We start from the raw sequence: 18,071 nt of genomic DNA, 5'->3' as shown, positions 1-18,071 counted from the left end.
GCATATTTTTTTTTACATTACACGCCTAAACTGATGGTAACTTAAGATAATTAATCATTTAAATCCAAGTTAATATTTTTTCGCATTATTTCCACGACTGTTTAACAAAAGCGTAATTATCATTGACTTCGGGAAAGTCCAGATGAAAGTGAGGGCTTAGAAGCCTTGAATGAAGTCTTCTTGATTGATGGACCCTTGTAGATTTATTATGTTAATTCTCTTTGCCCGATCTCTAATGAATTCAATGAACAACCGAAAAAATGCTTAGCAAATCATTTATAGTGTCAGCTGGAGTTTTTCGCGGCTTTATTTATTCAAATATTTCATCAATATTTTTCACATCACTCTACTTGTTTTTTGTCCAAACATTCCTGTGAGATAAATACTTGTTCTATACTACAATAATTTATCTATTTGTTTTTAACAAGGGTATTACAATAAAAGCTTCATCAAGAAACTCACAAAAAACTTTCAAAATTTCGCCTTTACAGGTAAACAGCTTTATGTACTAGCGTCCCCGAAAGACATTGTTCTGTCTTAACTATGAATATTGATTTCAAATTGGTATAATTAACTAAAAATGCTTTATAATATTCAACAGTCTTTGTTTGTTTTTCTGGCGCATATATAAATAGTTTTGTTGGTATTCCGGCATGGGAATAGGCGTTGTCACAAATAATTAGCGACTGTAATAATTATTTTATATAATAACTCCGATCAAAGGATTTGTTTTAAACGATATTCATTTTCTTTGTCATCCTCTTCAAAAGTTTGAATTGTAATTGTAAAACTATGCACTAAAAAAATATTTGCTATCGTAACAAAATCATAATTACTTAATATGAATTAAAATTTTCTAAACTTCCGCGAATTTTTTTTTTTTGCTTTCATCAGAATCCCCTGACAATAACAAACATAACAAAAAAAGAATTAGCGAAAACGCCATGACCATGGGCAATAGGGATTCATTTTTATTCGATTACTAACACACAAATATATATATATATATATATATATAATCTGTTAGTAATCTATATACATATAACAATTTTCTTACAAATTATAAATATGTGATTTAAAAAATCTGTATATATGATAGTTTATTGTAATCTTTAGAGATATTTTTCCGAAACTGTGAGTGAAAGAGATGAATAGAGGAGATTATACGATCCGGTTACGGCATAATTTAGTAAAATATTTTATGTATCGCCACATTTCTTTGTAATTTTATTTGTAACCAATAAGTCTTCCATTTCGTGCCTACTGTTGTACTAACAAACCTTATAAAGCTTTGCTATTATGTATTAGTAAATAGGACCATAATGTAGCAGACATCGCCATAATGATAAAAAAGTTTGCTACAGCCCAAGTACTAAGCCTCCACCATCACATGAATATCGAGGCTAGTCCATCTATTAACACTTCGCGCTTAATGTGAGTACACGTTCGTGCTATCAGTGGAATTTTTTTATGTTGTGTCCCTCTTAATTGATATTGTAATTAGTGTTATCGGACACTTTCTTATGGTTAATATCCTTATTAGTAAATTAGGCTAGACTTAAATTACTTATTAGTAAGTTAAGCTAGATCGTAATGTCCCATATTGTCTCAGTGAAGACATCTATATGTATAAAATTCTCGTGTCACTGTTTTCGTTGCCATACTCCTCCGAAACGGCTTGACCGATTTTGATGAAATTTTTTGTGCTTATCCGGTATCTATGAGAATCAGCCAACATCTATTTTTCATCCCCCTAATTGTTAGGGGTAGTCCGCCTCTAAATTTTTATTTTTTAGACAAAATTTTTAATTTCTATTTTTTTATGATACAACTTACAAAAAAACATACAACCCCTCTACGATCAACCCCTATTTTTAATTATAGTAGAAATTTTTATTGAACTTTAAAAATGTTTCCTATATAAATAATATACATGGCAATACGACGTTTGCCGGGTCAGCTAGTATGTATTATAAATTTTTAAGTAAATGATTTTAATAAGAAATTAATGTCATACACCGTAAGAGGTCATTTCCAGGGGAAAATTTATTAGCTTGAACATCAAAGGAATAGCAGTGATAGAACCTCGGACGGTTCTGCAAAAATAATAATAATTTCTATGAGATTAATTAATAATTGGACATGGCTACATCCCTGAGTCGTTCTCTGTTTAATAGGCAGCTCATGTGTGAGCGTCGTGGTCAGTAACAAAGCGTCTAAAGTTTACTATCTGGTTCTACAGGTTTCGGTCCAGCGTGTCTCTTATGATAGTGGACAGTTTTGAGGACTATTAGTCTTTCAGTTGACCGTTCCATCTGGTTGGTGAATGGCCACGTGTTCTATTTCCTTCTGTGTTACCAACCACCATCAGTTTCTCCAAGTTCTCATCGCCTCTACACATTGTATGGCTGAAATCGCATACAATTCGCTGTATGTAATGTATAATGTAAGGTATATGGTAGACAGGCGAGTTAGTATGTGCCGCCAGCACCACATCTCAAAGGCATCGATTCTTTACCTTTCTTACCTTTACCACATTTCTACTCCATACAGGAAGATAGCGAATACCAGAGCCCGTGTCAGTCTTATTTTAGTTTTGATACCAATTCCTCTTGTCTTCCAGACGTTACCTAATGGCACTGCGAGACAATTCAAGTAAACTATATTTTATGTCTGGTATATAATTCAAACATAAAATACAACCGCGACTCTAAAACACATCCAAATATTGTGGAAATAATGTTATAAGTTCGCTTTTATATGTGTTAACGTAATATTTAGGAAAAACACTTTTTGAACGGACTGAAGCTATGTATTATTATTATGTATAATATAATTAAAATATAATAATAGAATTATGTAAATAATTGTAAGTTTTTAATAATAATACATAGCTTCATCCGTTCAAAAAGTGTTTTTCTTAATGTGTAAAAGCTATGTTAACAAAAGACAATGCAACGTAATTTTTACTAAAAGCGTAATTTGGCGTAAACTGTACAGACCCTCAGGGCTTGTCTAGTATGGCAGATAGTTGTATGGATATTTCTAATATCATCTGAGTTATACGACGCATCCTGCCTTCAAAAACTCAATAAGTGACATTATTAGCGGAACAGTGGCACTTGATTGAATCATCTCTGCCAACCCTCGTGGCGCCCACCTGACAATTACCTCCTCCTTTAAAATTAACCCTTGCCCGATAGAGATAAGTTTATTTTGAGCCGACCGAGTGCCATTCTAAGTGCTTCTTTTGTCGACATTCCGCTTTCACCAATTAACCGTGGCTGGGCTCAAAAATTAAGTTAAATACGCCGCCGTGTTTGCTTATTGCCAATCGACGATGTAACTTGATAAATTAAAACTCTGTCGGGTAAAGCTTTATTGGACGTTTTGTTTTCCTGTCTAAAGAAATCAATATCGCCCACATTTGCGACTAATGCAGCGTTCTAAGGCTGTATTGACGACCAATGCTGGTAAATTGGCGTTCTTTTTAATTCAACTTACGTAGTTGTGAGTGGATCTAAAGATGTAATATAAACATTTCACATATACCTTCTTCAATTTACAAAGTATCTCGCAATTAGCCAAACTTTGTAAGAAAAAGTCAGAATTCAGTATTCAATCAGTTCTTTATGACTGAACGTATATGTTCTGAGAATTCGGGAAATATTATAGGTTCTTAATACTGTAAAAACATTTCATCCTTTCATTTCATGCCAAAATATATTAATGGTACTTTTGTACACTTATGAACGTAAATTATTATTCATACAATATAAATTTTACATAAACTGCCAATTCTCTAATGAAACACGTACGAGAAACAAGAAACTCTCCTCCAATCTCGTTAATCGTCAATTATTTTTAAAAGATACTTGTAAGGATCTATATCCATTATACATGGAATGAAATATAACAAAAACAAACGTTTAGTCTCAATATGGAACAATTAATCAAGAGATTTCATTCTAGTGAGAACATAACACAATATGAATAGTACGACCAAACCCATCTTATGGCAATATATCGGTATCTAGAACTTACAAGACACAACTTACCAAAACTTAACATGTACGTTCTAAGTTGTAAAACTTAAGCTGAGCTCAGCAAACTTGGCTTACCAACAGTAAGTAGAGACATATTTTACACCGGCTCAACTACCTGCGCCTAAAACAATCAAACATCTACTTAAAGCTTGTGCAAACACGTTATAACGGCGCTTAGATTTAACTAAATACCAAGTTAGGCTTAACTAAGATAAGTGTACACATGTGTAAACGAAACGTGCGGCTTCCACGGCTACTTCATGTGTTTTAGCGTATTAAACTATATTATATTTGAGTTAACAACAACGGATAACATTTTCAATTACTTTTTAAATTTATCTGCAGTACATCGCCAAGCAAATAAAGAGCTTCGTCAAAAAAACGACGACAAAGACTGTTAATTTAATTCTTGTATTATTTTAAAATATCCTTTGCTATTAGTTATAGTTTTGAATACAATATTAGAATGGCATTTTATAATAATTAAAAAAACTAATTTAAATTTAAATTATAGTAACTATCTGTATCAAAGTTTTGTGTTATTTGCCTGACAATTAATGCTTTTTTTATTTTTATTGAACAGGATGTAAAGATCACTTATTCACCGCCGCCCATGGACACCCTCAATGCCAGAGGTCTAGCGAGTGCAATCCCGACCTTTTAAGAATTGACGCTCTTTTCGTGAAGGTCCCTTAGTCGCATTGGTTCGGAAATATTTCAGTGGGCGGCTGGTTCTCCATAGTGGTGGGGTGCGCCATAAACTGCCCTTAAAAACGCTCAGTACCTAGTGGAACGGCGGACGTAGAGATGATATGGGTGGAATTTCGTATTCTGCCTTGACGTCCGATGATGAAACTCAGCTGCAGGTATTCATCCCAACCACACCTCTGAACTGTCCCTTGAAACCCTAAGTATTATATTGTTTAATTAGTAGTATAAAAAAAATAATATATAAATTACGTTACGTGAAAATAACAGTATCGTATAGATTGAAAAAGAGATATTTAATCCGGTTTTAGCTGCTCATGCGACGAATTATTGCAGTTAAAACATCAATGGCATTGGAGACATAAGTTTTACCCAAAATACGTTCACCTACAGATAAATTAATGTGTTCTATCACACTTTAAAAACATGCCAAAAACATTCGCTTCGGATGATACGCTTCTTACGTTGCGTTACCCATAGTTTTGATTATATAAAATGGTTCAGAAATGAATACTACATTAAACAGCAATCTACAGATTCGCATAAATAAGTTTACACAGCACCGGGTGGTGTCACCCCATCCCCGCAATTTATTTAAGAATGTTATGTAAATTTGAACACAAGTCTTTGATCGTCCGTATCGAAAGTCCGAGCAAAAAAGCTCTAGCGGGGCGAAGAAAAAGCGTGAGGAGCTTAAGAAAAATAATGATTTAATCTTACTTTTCGCTGTCGCGCATATAAAGGACGGGTGGAGGGCCGCGGGGCGAGAATCGTTTTTAATCTTTGCTTTGTAAAGGTGATTATGAAGGATTATAGGTTTGGAAGTATGGCAGAAATTTCGTGGCTGAAGAGGCGGGCGGTTCGCTTCATTTATACAATATTTTTACCCCCCAGGTGGGGTTGCGGTCGCCCCCCACACCGATACTTCTAAACTTTTCCTTATTCTCTAAGTGTTCAAAGGAGAGCTTTAATTCGTTCAGTTTTGTTCCACTTCTCTTGGATGAGCTGTGGTATTCTTTGGGAAGACTTAAAAATATATTTAATTTATGGAAATAGTTTTTAATACACATTTCTAAAACATAACACGCAATATTTACAGGATAAACGGGAAAGGTACTGAAGGCTCGTCTGGAGTTTAAAAACGTTCATATCTGGATACAGCTCTGGTTAACTAAGTAATAAGTAAGTCAAGATATAAAAAAAATATTTACAGAACAAAAGGCATTCTATATTGTATCTTCCATGAATTGAATCTATGGCAAAAGCTACGTTCTAAAAATAATAACCACATATACAATCTGCATGCTTATATATATGTTGGTACATAAGGATTTAAAATTGTAATTTAAAAAGAATACTTTATTGCGTTTCATTATCATAATTTTAACTCATGACCGTGCTGTCATTAGAAATAGCCGGACCGTCTGAAAATTTCTTATTATATAAATGATTCTAGATTTTATCGTTAACAATTTATACTCAATATAATTTTCTAGTAAATGCAATATTTTCACATGTAGTTAGCACGAAACGGACTTAATTATACTTGATCTCCGTGGGGTGGAGGGGGTGTCATCTCAATCGCAAATCGGCCATCTTGCGCCTCGGGATCGCCCCCCTTGCCCGTCCATTATACTTTTTAAGCTCCAATCTCGTTCATTTAAACGGTTGGCTTTAGATGGCAATCGCATTTTTCCACTGCAGGTCACGTCTCACTGTCTCCCGGTACCGGGGCTTAAATCAACAAAAGAAAATAATAAGATTCCTTCAAATTAAAAGTGTAATATCTTCGCGGGTTGTGGTAATCCCGAGCATTCTTCATTAGGCGGAGGAGGCCCTTAAGAGTTTTTCTTTATTCATAACTTGGATTAAGAGGAATGCAAATGAACCGTCTCGTTCACTTAGCTGTGTCAACAATGTCGCCTGTTTCGCTGTATCTATAGAATTGTATTTATAAAGTATATATATATATATATATATATTCGTAATCTGCATTTTAATAATATTAATTCCATTCTACGATTTATGATTGGTATAAAAAATAACGTATCTTCTACAATTGCTGATTTCGATGGTTTGGGGCTGTTTTGTGTTTTGGGTAAGCTTATAAGCTAAACAAAAATGATACACACACATGAATGATAAAGACACAAAGAAAAAGGCTATTTGACACCAACTACAATCCTATAGGGGTTAAATAGCATACAAGTTATCAAGAGAACGTGTGTGTAATTTATTGGCTCCGTCCGTGGTTCCGTCTGGATGGATGTATCACATAGGAAAAATCTAAATTTCGCCGCGTCGTGATTAATCGCTCAAAAACGGTGGCTTATTACCCACCAATTAATATTATATAGACGGCTTTAATTGGAGAATGAAATATGAAGTAATAATAAAACAAAGTTAGTAACGGCACTCAATGTAAATACGCCAAAAATCATTTTCAATTTTTTTCTAGAATTATTTTTAAACAACTAAGATATAATTTAGTAGAAAAACTATTACTTAATTAGGTTTAAAGATACTCAATATAATATGAAGGATACTAGAACATCTGTCTTATTAACATACCAGAGTTAGAACATTAACATAGCTAGTGGTATTAACGACCTGCTCCGGCTTCGCTAAGCTAGTTAGGTTAAGTACTAAGCTAAGACTTAGCTCCTGGATTGCAGATCATGAAAATGCATAACATTTTAAAATTAGAATAAAAAATTTCCGAAGATAAATTTAACGAACCATATGCTAAGAATATAGTAATCATAATTTTATTTATGGCCAAAATTAGGTTACATAGAAAAAACGTATCGAAGGCTTCTTTTGAATTGAGAACTGTGTTTGGACCCTATAATTACCCAGTTACATGTATTGCGTAAAATTATCGAGACTTCTGAATAACCCAAATCTTAACAGATGGTTACCATTTTGTCTTTAGCCTTAAAATAGGTTTTAGATTTGGCGATATCCTGTTCATGAGAGTAAAATTTATGTACAGTGAGCATTTTTTGAGGTCTGAGAACATGAACAAATCGCTGGGGTTGGTCCCCATATTTACAAAAAAATCGTGTTTATCACGATTGAACAGTTTCAAACACTGTTCAGAATCATCAATTCGATTTTAATCAATTGTGAGCTCGCGCGTCACGCACTTTGAACAGAGCTTCCGCATATCTAAATATTCATCTAGGATGTCCAAAACGTTACTTTGAAATCTTTAGGGTCTCAGCTATTGATTAATATAGCTTTTTCTTAACTTCAATTTTCGGTTATTCACAATTAATTATTTTAAAGACTTATTCGATGTTTTCGTCGGTAACAACCTCTTTGAGGCGTGTTAAACTTACCAAACTACTTAATTTATTTTATATAATATTAAATGTAAACGTTTTAGATTCATATAAAACATTACAAATCATAAGACCGAATTAATATTTCCAGTTTCTTCAGCAAGCAATTTATCATCACTGAAATCAGGTAAGATCAAGATGGAAGGCAAAAGGCTGCGGAGCAGATCGCCAACCCGCTGGTGTGACTAAGTCACGATTCTTACGGATCCCCCCATAGCAGCTGCGCTAAAATAAGCTAAAGACTGAACAAAGTGAAGAGATACTAGCAGAGCACCTTAAAGTGATGCGATCTCCAGCAATGAAGGGAGGAGCCCGATGGCTGGCCATGCATCATTATTGTAAACGGGTGCTACTTGTGGTGGTCGGACTTGAATTCGTGTATGGTAGTTATTTCGAGTATGATTTGTGTTGTTCCCACCAGAAAGTAAGCGCGTGCTCTTGATTCATCATGCCTCCTGCTGATAGAGGACAAATCTTTGATTTTAATTTATTTTATTATTATTATTTAACTATTAATTACTTAAGCAGTCATGTGGAACATGGTGTAATGGTTGAAGCTCTTTACAAACATTGTGTAAAAAAATGGCGATTAAAAAGAGTGGCGGAGAGTTTATTGCCAGTTCTTCTTTTCCGTTCTACGCCCTTGATTTGAGAAGTGGCAGAAGTGTAAAATTAGAAGCATTTAATATTTATTTATTTTTTGAAGTTCATAAGTGTACATCGTATTACTTTGATTCTTTCTTCTTTGATTCAGTTCTTCTTTTCCGTTCTACGCCCTTGATTTGAGAGGTGGCAGAAGTGTAAAATTAGAAGCTTTTAATATTTATTTATTTTTTGAAGTTCATAAGTATACATTGTATTACTTTGATTTTGACTTTGAAGAATAAGACTAAGAAGAGAAAAGAAATCAGTAAAATATATGTTTTTTGTGTAATACTCGCTTAGACAACATAGAACATACCAATTCTTAAAAGGCCGTCAACGCACTCGCGAGCCCTATGGTATTGATGAGTGGTGGTATCACTTAACATCTATAACTGTTCTAACAAAACAACTTTACTATAAACACATCCACAGATATAATTCGATCAAAACGTTACCTGGAATTGTGATACATGATACATTAATAACTAAATTATAAGTACTGTTCAGTAATAAAGAATATATATATTTTTATTACAAGAAACATTTAGTATTGAACTGCCGGTTCGTTTATTTGTTCATCCTATCTCAATGTTTATATTCCTCGCTACTCTGGTAGCCGCTGTTAGTACTGTCTTAGTGATGGGGTTAAACTTAAAAATACGTATTTAACAATTGAAGAACCAATTAGTGTAAGCGCTAAACAGTAGTAAGAAAATCTAGTCCACAATAACAGAGTATCGTCCCCTTAATAGAGTAATATATTGTAAGTAACGCTTTCTAATGTTATATTTTAAGTAAATTATGTTAGACTTAAATTAATTATTAGTCTTACCTTAGGCAAGATCGTTGTGTTAAATGATTTCTCAGTGCTGAGACATTTAATTTTAAAAAAATGTGTGCGTGTACTAGTGTACACACATAAGAATTCTTCTTCTTTATTACCTTATTTTTACTAACTGCTATAGTAGATAATTTTTCGAATTTCTTAAATAATTGAAATTGGTTAAATAAAGTTAAATTAGATAAAGTTTAACAAAAGTTAAAAAATTTATTATCATGGACATGATTACAAATAATATTACTATTTCATTTTACCTTATTACTACTAAGATTATTACAGAATTTCATTAATTGTAATAGAATTATTACTATCATTGCTATTGTTATTATATATTTTTGTTATATTAATAACAATTCTTCGAATTCTTCGGCTTCGAATCTCCTCAAATCAACCGTGGTAGGGACATGAAAAAAATGGCACGTAACGGAAAAATGGGACGAGTAACCGAAAAATGTGACGGAATTTTTTTTCCCAACGCCGATAAAGAAGTTTCACTTCATAAATCAATTCAAGAAAACTTTTCAATCCACATAAACAAGTCGTAATTCAAATGTAATAAATAAATATCATTAATATTAAATATAAACCTATTTTCAATTAAAACTGTTTGAGAAACATCTTACAGTGTAATATACATGACAAAATACTGTTCACATACATATTTAAAACGCTAACTTTGAACAAAGTTATGGTTGATATAGATTGTGTAATGATAATGAAACCAAGGGCAAGTTCGCATCATCACAAAGTTTGAATAGGACCTTATAAGTGCCGATTTTATACTGAATCTGTATATCATATAATTATCAATAGTTATGTAGTAATTTAAAAAAAGATACAACAAGACCCAGGCTACAGAGCATCCTTTACCCGTCCATAAACCTAATTTATATAGTAGATAAATCCCACAATACATTTTAATTCTAAATAACATCGATAAAATGCGACGTCACTATTACAACTCAGCCGAGTGTATTTTTATTCGGAATTTATATCTAGCAACGAATCCCACATTATTGTCTTGGAGCATTCGAGATGGGCATTAAAACCAAACCCCTTTTTCTTGAAGGCGATTTCATTTTAGCTGGGTTTAGAAAATTTAAGGCCAGTCTTATAAAAGCTTTGATTTTGCGGCAATTCGGAGAGCGAGCGGAATAATTAATTTATTCTGCCATTATTCTGGTTCGCCTTCAGATAATAATACAAAGATAAACTTTTTATTTATGTTTTAATGTGTAGCTTTTGATAATTGCGCTTGAAATGAATAATATTCAATATAATAAGTAATATATATAAAATTCTCGTGTCACAATGTTCGTTCCTATACTCCTCCGAAACGGCTAGACCGATGCTTATGAATTTTTTATGCATATCCAGTCTGAGAATCGGCTACTATCTATCTTTCAAACCCCTAAGTGCTAAGGGGTGTCCACCACGAAATATTTTTTTAAGGTACAACATCAAACAACAAATACATCCAACCCTTAATTGTCACCCTTCTACGATAAACCCCTATTTTTATTATTATAGATAGGTTACTTTTATTGAACTAAAAAAAATGTTCCTGGAAATAATACACATGGCAAAAAAGTGCATATCATATTAAACAAAAATTCTGTGGTTCTTTTATCAATGTATCAGTGTGCCTAGCGTTAGCAAGCTTTTAACCATAAAAAGTTCAAGTTTGTTCAAAGTAATTGAATCAATGTTCCATACCCGATGATGTCCTGAATATACTTCAACGTATCTGCAAAAAAAAAATACTTTCTACTACATCCATCTTTTTCTACATTACAATTTCCTTTCCCCTTGGAAGATGGGACTGCTTTGATATGGGATGCTACTTGTGGATACGTTAGCACTGTCTCACCTCCCTCGGACAAGCACAAAAGCTGGCGTGGCCGCAGAGCAGGCGAAAAATAATACATGGTAGAAAGTCTTTCCGCTAACTTTGATTTTTTCCTTTGGAGACTCTTGGGTCGTGGGGTTCAAGTGCTAATTAAACATTTAAGTTAGCGCCTGGTACATCATACCAGTGACCCCAGAACTGTTGCTTCTTTCGCTTAACGAATAAGTATCGCAATACAGCGAGGAAATGCTAAAAACATTAAAGGTACACTGAAATAGGGACCAAATGTTTTAAATTTATTTTAGTTTACTATTTATGCATTTTTAATTGTTTAATAAAATAATAAATTATTATTCATAATTCTCATTCCTTGTTTATGGTCTGTTTTAAGTAATGTATGTAGGTACGTATATGCCCTGCACGTCCATGTTCCGAGTTTTTTAGTGTAATATTTTGTCCGTGCCTGTAAGTATATTATTTGTGTGCCTTATTAATAAATAAAAAGAATTAATAAAAATCCTGAAATGCATGAATTTCACAAGCTGATTTACAAGAGGACGCTAAGCGTTACACAAATTAAAACATTCGAACCTGTGAATCACCAAGAGGAATGCACCGTGTAGACTGGTGATCGACTTGAAGGCACAGTAGAATGTTAGGCCTTTGAGTTTTGAAAACTTGTTTTGTACTCAACTGTGTTAAAAAGTTCACCTTCATTCATCTTCAACCAGACATCAAACGCTGGTTTAACAACGTAACTATGCAGATGACATTTTAAGTATTTGTAAACAGAGACTGCTCATATAATGCTATTTACATTGACTAATGAAATTGATATATTTTTGGGTTTGCAGGCACTCGAGGAATCAAAGCGAGCGGTGGTCCCGCGCTGTTTGCATACTCGTTCATATCCAACCATGAAATCGCCTAAATATCCTTTGGATACGATTTTCTGGAGAGGACTTTTGAAAAGCTTGCTTTCTAGTTAACCGTCCCTTATATATAATTTAGGTTGAGTGAAAAGTAAATTTTCTTTTTAAAATTGTATATATACTCGTTGTCCAATTTCATGAAATGTACTGGAAAATGTATAAATAAAGTATTATTATTAAGTTTTTTTCCCAACCAAATACTTCGTGACCCAACTTCGCATACGGACTGTCTTACCACATACCTACAGCGAATTGTATCCTATTTCGGCCATACAATGCGCAGAGGCATGAGAATTTGAAGAAACTGATCGTGGTTGGGACAGAAAGGAAAAGGTCACGTGGCCGTTCACCAACCAGATGAACCGATCAAGTGAAATACACATCGCCCTCAAAACTATACACTGTTATAAGAGAGGCACTGCACAGAAACCGGTGGAAAAAGTTAGTCCCCTCCAAATGTTTTCTTCCTGACGTCGACGCTCAGACATGAGCGACTGAAGAAACCAGCGTTTTTTTGGTTTTGTTGTTTACAGCGTGGATCGGGATATTTTGTCACTTTATTGTCCGATATCGTGCTAAATGTCCAGCCCAAGACTCCTCAGTTTAGTCCAAGTTTTTAACCTTGAGGTCCACGGTTGACATGCATACGTTACGAGTTACGTGTGGGTACAATAAAGTTTAAATAATGTATTAACAATAGACGTCTAATTTTCGGTATCACGGAAATTATTGTTAAGTCCTATTAAAATAAATTTTAAACTATAAACGATATAAATTATAATAGAAATAATTACAATTATAATAACAACATACAGGTAATTTTATTGAAATATATTACATCTAACTGTATTAACATAAAAAAAGGCGCAAAAAGTTACTAAGTAAAAATGTATCATTGGAAATAAAGTACATAATTTTAAAGGTTCTAGTTCCATACTTAGTATCCCACAGCTTAATTTGATTAGCGACCGCAAGCCAGAGTGCTCACTCGTTGAGCGAACTGCAAACTTTACCTCAATACAACTGATATCGTTTAATTAATCTTGTATATTATTAATTCTTGGAAACTAATCAAACGCAAATAGAATTATGTTAGAGATATTTACTTTTTCTGTCATTTCATATCTTATCATATCGTAATACGAAACTTAGGTATCTAATAAAAAAAGTTTTATTTTTATTTATTTATAAAATCACGCCTTCCTTCCGAAGGGGTAGGACGGACCAGCACTTGCTACAGTCTTAACATACCTCTCTCGCTTAATCCACTTTCATGACATGCACCTGGCTTGCTCGTCGGTTATGGATTTTACTTCTCCTAGTACTTCCTGGTTTTGGTCCATGTTACAAGGCCTATCCGTAATAAGTTTAAGATATACCAAAGACAATTAATTTATAGTAGAATACACGAAGTACAATTGACGCAGGGGTAAAAAAACTGTGCGGCTAAATATGCGTGCATTTAAAACAATAAAACATAAACAAAAGACGATTTTCAAGATGTCACATTAAATTAAAATTACCAGTGACATCTTTAGTCTGTTATAGGTAAACAAAACTTTTACATCTTCATTGGTTAAAACAGCGCCACCTAGTATAAAATCACGTAACGACCAAGTAATGAAGTGTAGTGAGGTTCAACGTGAAATCCTGACAATAGTTGTTTCTGTAGTTTTATTTGGTGATGACGCTTTACATAATAAAAATACAATTCTACTTTCATTAACTTATCTCATTGCTAGATGACGTTACTTGTCTAATTCTGTCAAATATAATTGATATTTGTAATACATTTTTTTTTGTATTATGATAATCAATTATTACATTTATCAAACATGCTAAGCTCTTTGTAACTTTATCGGATACGTAATTCTACATAATTATAAACAATTAACAATTTAGTCGGCTATTTTGATAATTATTACACGCTCTTTCCTGGGCCCTTTTTTGAAAACCGAAGTGGAATTATTTGTGCATTTCCCGCTACTTAAAGCCCCGGGAATATATGGGACTCGAATGACACCAGGCTCCTTCTGTCACTAAAATACTCCACGGCTGCATACAGTCGTACCACAAAAGTTCATTATTAATCATTATAGTAGACACTGAAATTGAAAATTTTATATTTACATACGAACACAAATTCGATAAGACAATATCAATAAAACGATGTTTCTTCATATGCAACGCCTTCAGTAAAAAATAATATACGTAACATAGATATACAGGAATAATCGGTCAGAATTTTGAATACAATACGAATTAAATGTATTCTGAGGCCTTTCACCTTATTTACTTCGGGAAAGCAACCATTTACTTGTGTAATTTATACCAAATTTTAATAATGTATTTATGTACGTAGGTAGTTAAAATAAAGGTACAATAACATAATTTAAAAACATAACTTGTCTGTTGGTTTTTCCCAAAAATATTACGACCAAACTATAATATATTTACAAAATATCTAAACTTACTACATATTTATAATTTATATGGAACAGATTGTATGAAAAAAATTTAACCACATAATATGCTACATAATATAATGCTTCACAGTACACAATTTAAAATCTAACCATTTGCTTAAATCGTATAATCAATTTAAATGAACCGCGTTTTCAGGGCAAGTATTTAGCCAATCAAATAATCCCTGGATAATTTTCAACCAATCAGGGTCTCTTGATGTGGTGTGATTCAAGAAAGGAGACAACGCCAAAAATATTATTGTTATTCTTTCGGATATTTTTTTCAGATTACCAAGAAATTTGTCATAAACATTACAAATAACCATCTGAGTATAATAAAGATACATATTTTGTTTTTATTTATCAATGAAATGCGGCCAATTCGAGATGCTCAACATAGTGCGATAAAAAACTCTTTTGCACCGTTCCCGCATCGTATGATCGTGGCGTCATATAAAAACTCGAGAACGCTCCCCACTTCTAGCCAAACGTCAAATCGTTTATGACTGTGCGGTCGTTTGTGTCTCAAGAAATCAGTCTTTCCGCGAGATTTCGTAAGCTGGTGCTTAATTGTGAATAAAAATTAGAGCGTGTGTGTTCAGTGATATTTAAAACAAAGTTAAATAACACAAGATGTCTTTTAATACCGATATTTCATCAAAACTGGAAAACAGCAGGTAATGATCGTTTTTACTCTGACCCCGTCCCTTTTGGTTAGGGCCTCCGCGTGATGCATTAATGAGCTCGAAGTGAAGTGTCTGCAGTAATACTGCAATTACTGATTAGTAAGATTAAATAAGAACTGTCGACATTCAAAAGATATATTTACTTTCAATGGGTTGAACCAGAGATTTATGTCGAAACCCAATTCCTTTCACATTGACATAATAGCATCTTTTATATGATTGACGTAACAGTGCTAACTGCTAATTGATGTCACAATAGTTTTTATTTAACGTTAAAACTTGAAAAAAAAACGAACATATTCCAATTTAGGTTAAATTAAAGAATCTTCTGGGCGTGCGCGAACCTATGACTCAATGAGTTCGGTATAAAGCCTTAGCAATTTGAACTTAACATTACATAATTTTTATGGCTCTCATAACTCATAATATTATATTGTATTAGAATCAACTCGAGTGACTAAGATATTTATGTAAATATAATACCACTCATTTATTTAAAAAAAATCATCAAGCATAAGTGGAATGCCTTGAATACTGTTATCATTATTAGTCTTCTCATAAATATTCTCATTATGTATTTCGTTTGATCAGATAAAAATAAGCCCTAAGGTCAAGATTGTCTTGAATTGTTGAAGGCAAGATAAAACTTTCATATTTCACAGGTTAACTTTCAATTCAAAAAGTGGTGTTTAATTAATTCATAGGCTGTCTGGCATCATTTTTATATCTTAAGTTTGTTTATTATATACTAAATTTAGTTGTTTATTCTATCTGTATACTAGCTCATAATCTTGAGGTAGGTAGGTAGTTAAAAATTATAATATGATTACCAGTTAAGGACATTGTTCACACTGTTTTGACGATAGGTAGTTATAATTTTTCAAAAGGTTTATTAAGTGTCAAAAAGTTCTGTAAGAATACATTTTCAATAGATTTTATTTAAGTATTGTAAGCACATAATGCTGCTATACATTTAAAAAGGAGGTAGTTCTTCTCAGTCCATACTAATAAGACATCTTAAAATAACTAGTTTTAGTGAAATACTATGGGTACTTAATTAATTATTGCAATTATCATAATTAACACAGTTATTAATTATTCTTTTCATATTCCATTCATAAGACAAAGAGATATTGTTGTTAATGACATATAATTAATAAACAATTCATTATGTTTAACCCTATTGTGGAGATTTACAATTAATGCCTTATGCATTAAAAGTACAAAATGTATAGTTATGTCATAACAGATCAAGGTATTTCTGACTAACTTCTGTTACATGCCACTGTTGTGACCACCCTAGAAACATAAGAATCAATTTTTTTATACTGCCAATATTAACTTGTAAGAAAATGAAAACTTAAACTGGGATAGTACAATATATTGTAAATTTAACTATAATAAAGTAGTAAACAGTATGTATGTATGTAATAGTATAACATGACTGTGCAGTTTTTCTCTTTGAACACTTCTAAAACTCATTTTTTCTTGTTACAGGAACAGCTTGCGAAAAATTGCCAGAAATGATAACACTGAGTTCTCTAAGGAAAGCATCCTCTATGACATGGAGAACTTTGTGAAAATGGTCAATACCATGGACGATACAGTACTTGTGCCCAGTCGTTTGATGAACCTACCACAGGAGGGTGATGATGACCCATTCAGTCTCTTTTCCATGCTGAATGACCTGAAGACTGAGCTACTCTGGGCGGGAGCTGAACCCTGCTCTGAACAGAGTGATCGCGGACGAAGAGTGTCAGACATGAGTGACACTGACAGCGAAACATCAAGTGCTGCTGGCGATTCTGGCATTGAAGGGGAGGATGAAAGAGAGTCAGCTGCTCGCGCCGCTGAAGACTGTCGGCGCCATCTTAGAGGCCTGCGCCGCTGCCTTCGCCAATTGACCGCCTCAGCTACACATCTTACGAGATGTTATCAAGAAGAAGTGGGAGCCCCGGTTTAAATAATACTTATTTGCAACTTCAATACCTGTGATGTAAACTTGTCCCGCACATGATGTACATATAGTATAAGCGGCCTCCTGTAAATATTGGCTAGTTGGGCTGGGCGTGTGTGGAATCTCAGTAAGTTATGTGGTTATTTAATAAAATTATTGTGAACAGCTTCTTAGTTTTATTTTCTTTATTTGGTAGATACAAATAACTTTCTAAGTCAAAGAAATATGATCAATGTTTAGGAACTTTTCACATATTATACTTTTTATTTACCATAACTGAATTTCAAGTTTCTTATCTGTATATACTAAAAATACATGAGTAATATTTAAACTAGTGTTTTAGTTTAACTCTAGGAATGCTTATAGCCTGTAACCTGATATAAAAATACTTTCAATCAGTTGTTATCACAATATTATCTTCACTGGCAACATGCTCTTACATAAGAGATGCATTGAAGCTAAGTTTATCTATAATTCATAGATTTTTTTTAAATTTTAATTCTGTATGGGATATAAGTCAACATAATTAGATTTTGAACTTTGAGATGTAATTGAAATATGATTTAAAATGGCAATGTGTCAATAGATAGTATAT

At 33.1% G+C, this 18,071-nt stretch overlaps 1 protein-coding gene across 1 annotated transcript; it reads left to right on the top strand.

Moving 5' to 3' along the window:
• The first annotated feature begins 15,305 nt into the window (after positions 1 to 15,305).
• LOC123716648 (mid1-interacting protein 1A) lies at positions 15,306 to 17,642 on the top strand. Its single transcript, XM_045672492.1, has 2 exons — positions 15,306 to 15,510; positions 17,017 to 17,642. The coding sequence occupies exons 1-2, from the start codon at positions 15,467 to 15,469 to the stop codon at positions 17,480 to 17,482; spliced, it is 510 nt and encodes a 169-aa protein (XP_045528448.1). The 5' UTR covers positions 15,306 to 15,466; the 3' UTR covers positions 17,483 to 17,642.
• Positions 17,643 to 18,071: the final 429 nt, after the last annotated feature.

This window comes from Pieris brassicae, chromosome 11 (assembly GCF_905147105.1).
Source record: "Pieris brassicae chromosome 11, ilPieBrab1.1, whole genome shotgun sequence".
In the NCBI taxonomy this organism is placed as follows: Eukaryota; Metazoa; Arthropoda; class Insecta; order Lepidoptera; family Pieridae; genus Pieris; species Pieris brassicae.
This window is presented reverse-complemented; position numbering and strand designations above follow the sequence as displayed.

Coding starts and splice junctions, on each gene's coding strand:
- LOC123716648 (XM_045672492.1), top strand. CDS start 15,467: ATGTCTTTTAATACCGATATTTCATCAAAACTGGAAAACAGCAG. Junction 15,511..17,016: donor TCAAAACTGGAAAACAGCAG/GTAATGATCGTT, acceptor TTCTTGTTACAG/GAACAGCTTGCGAAAAATTG.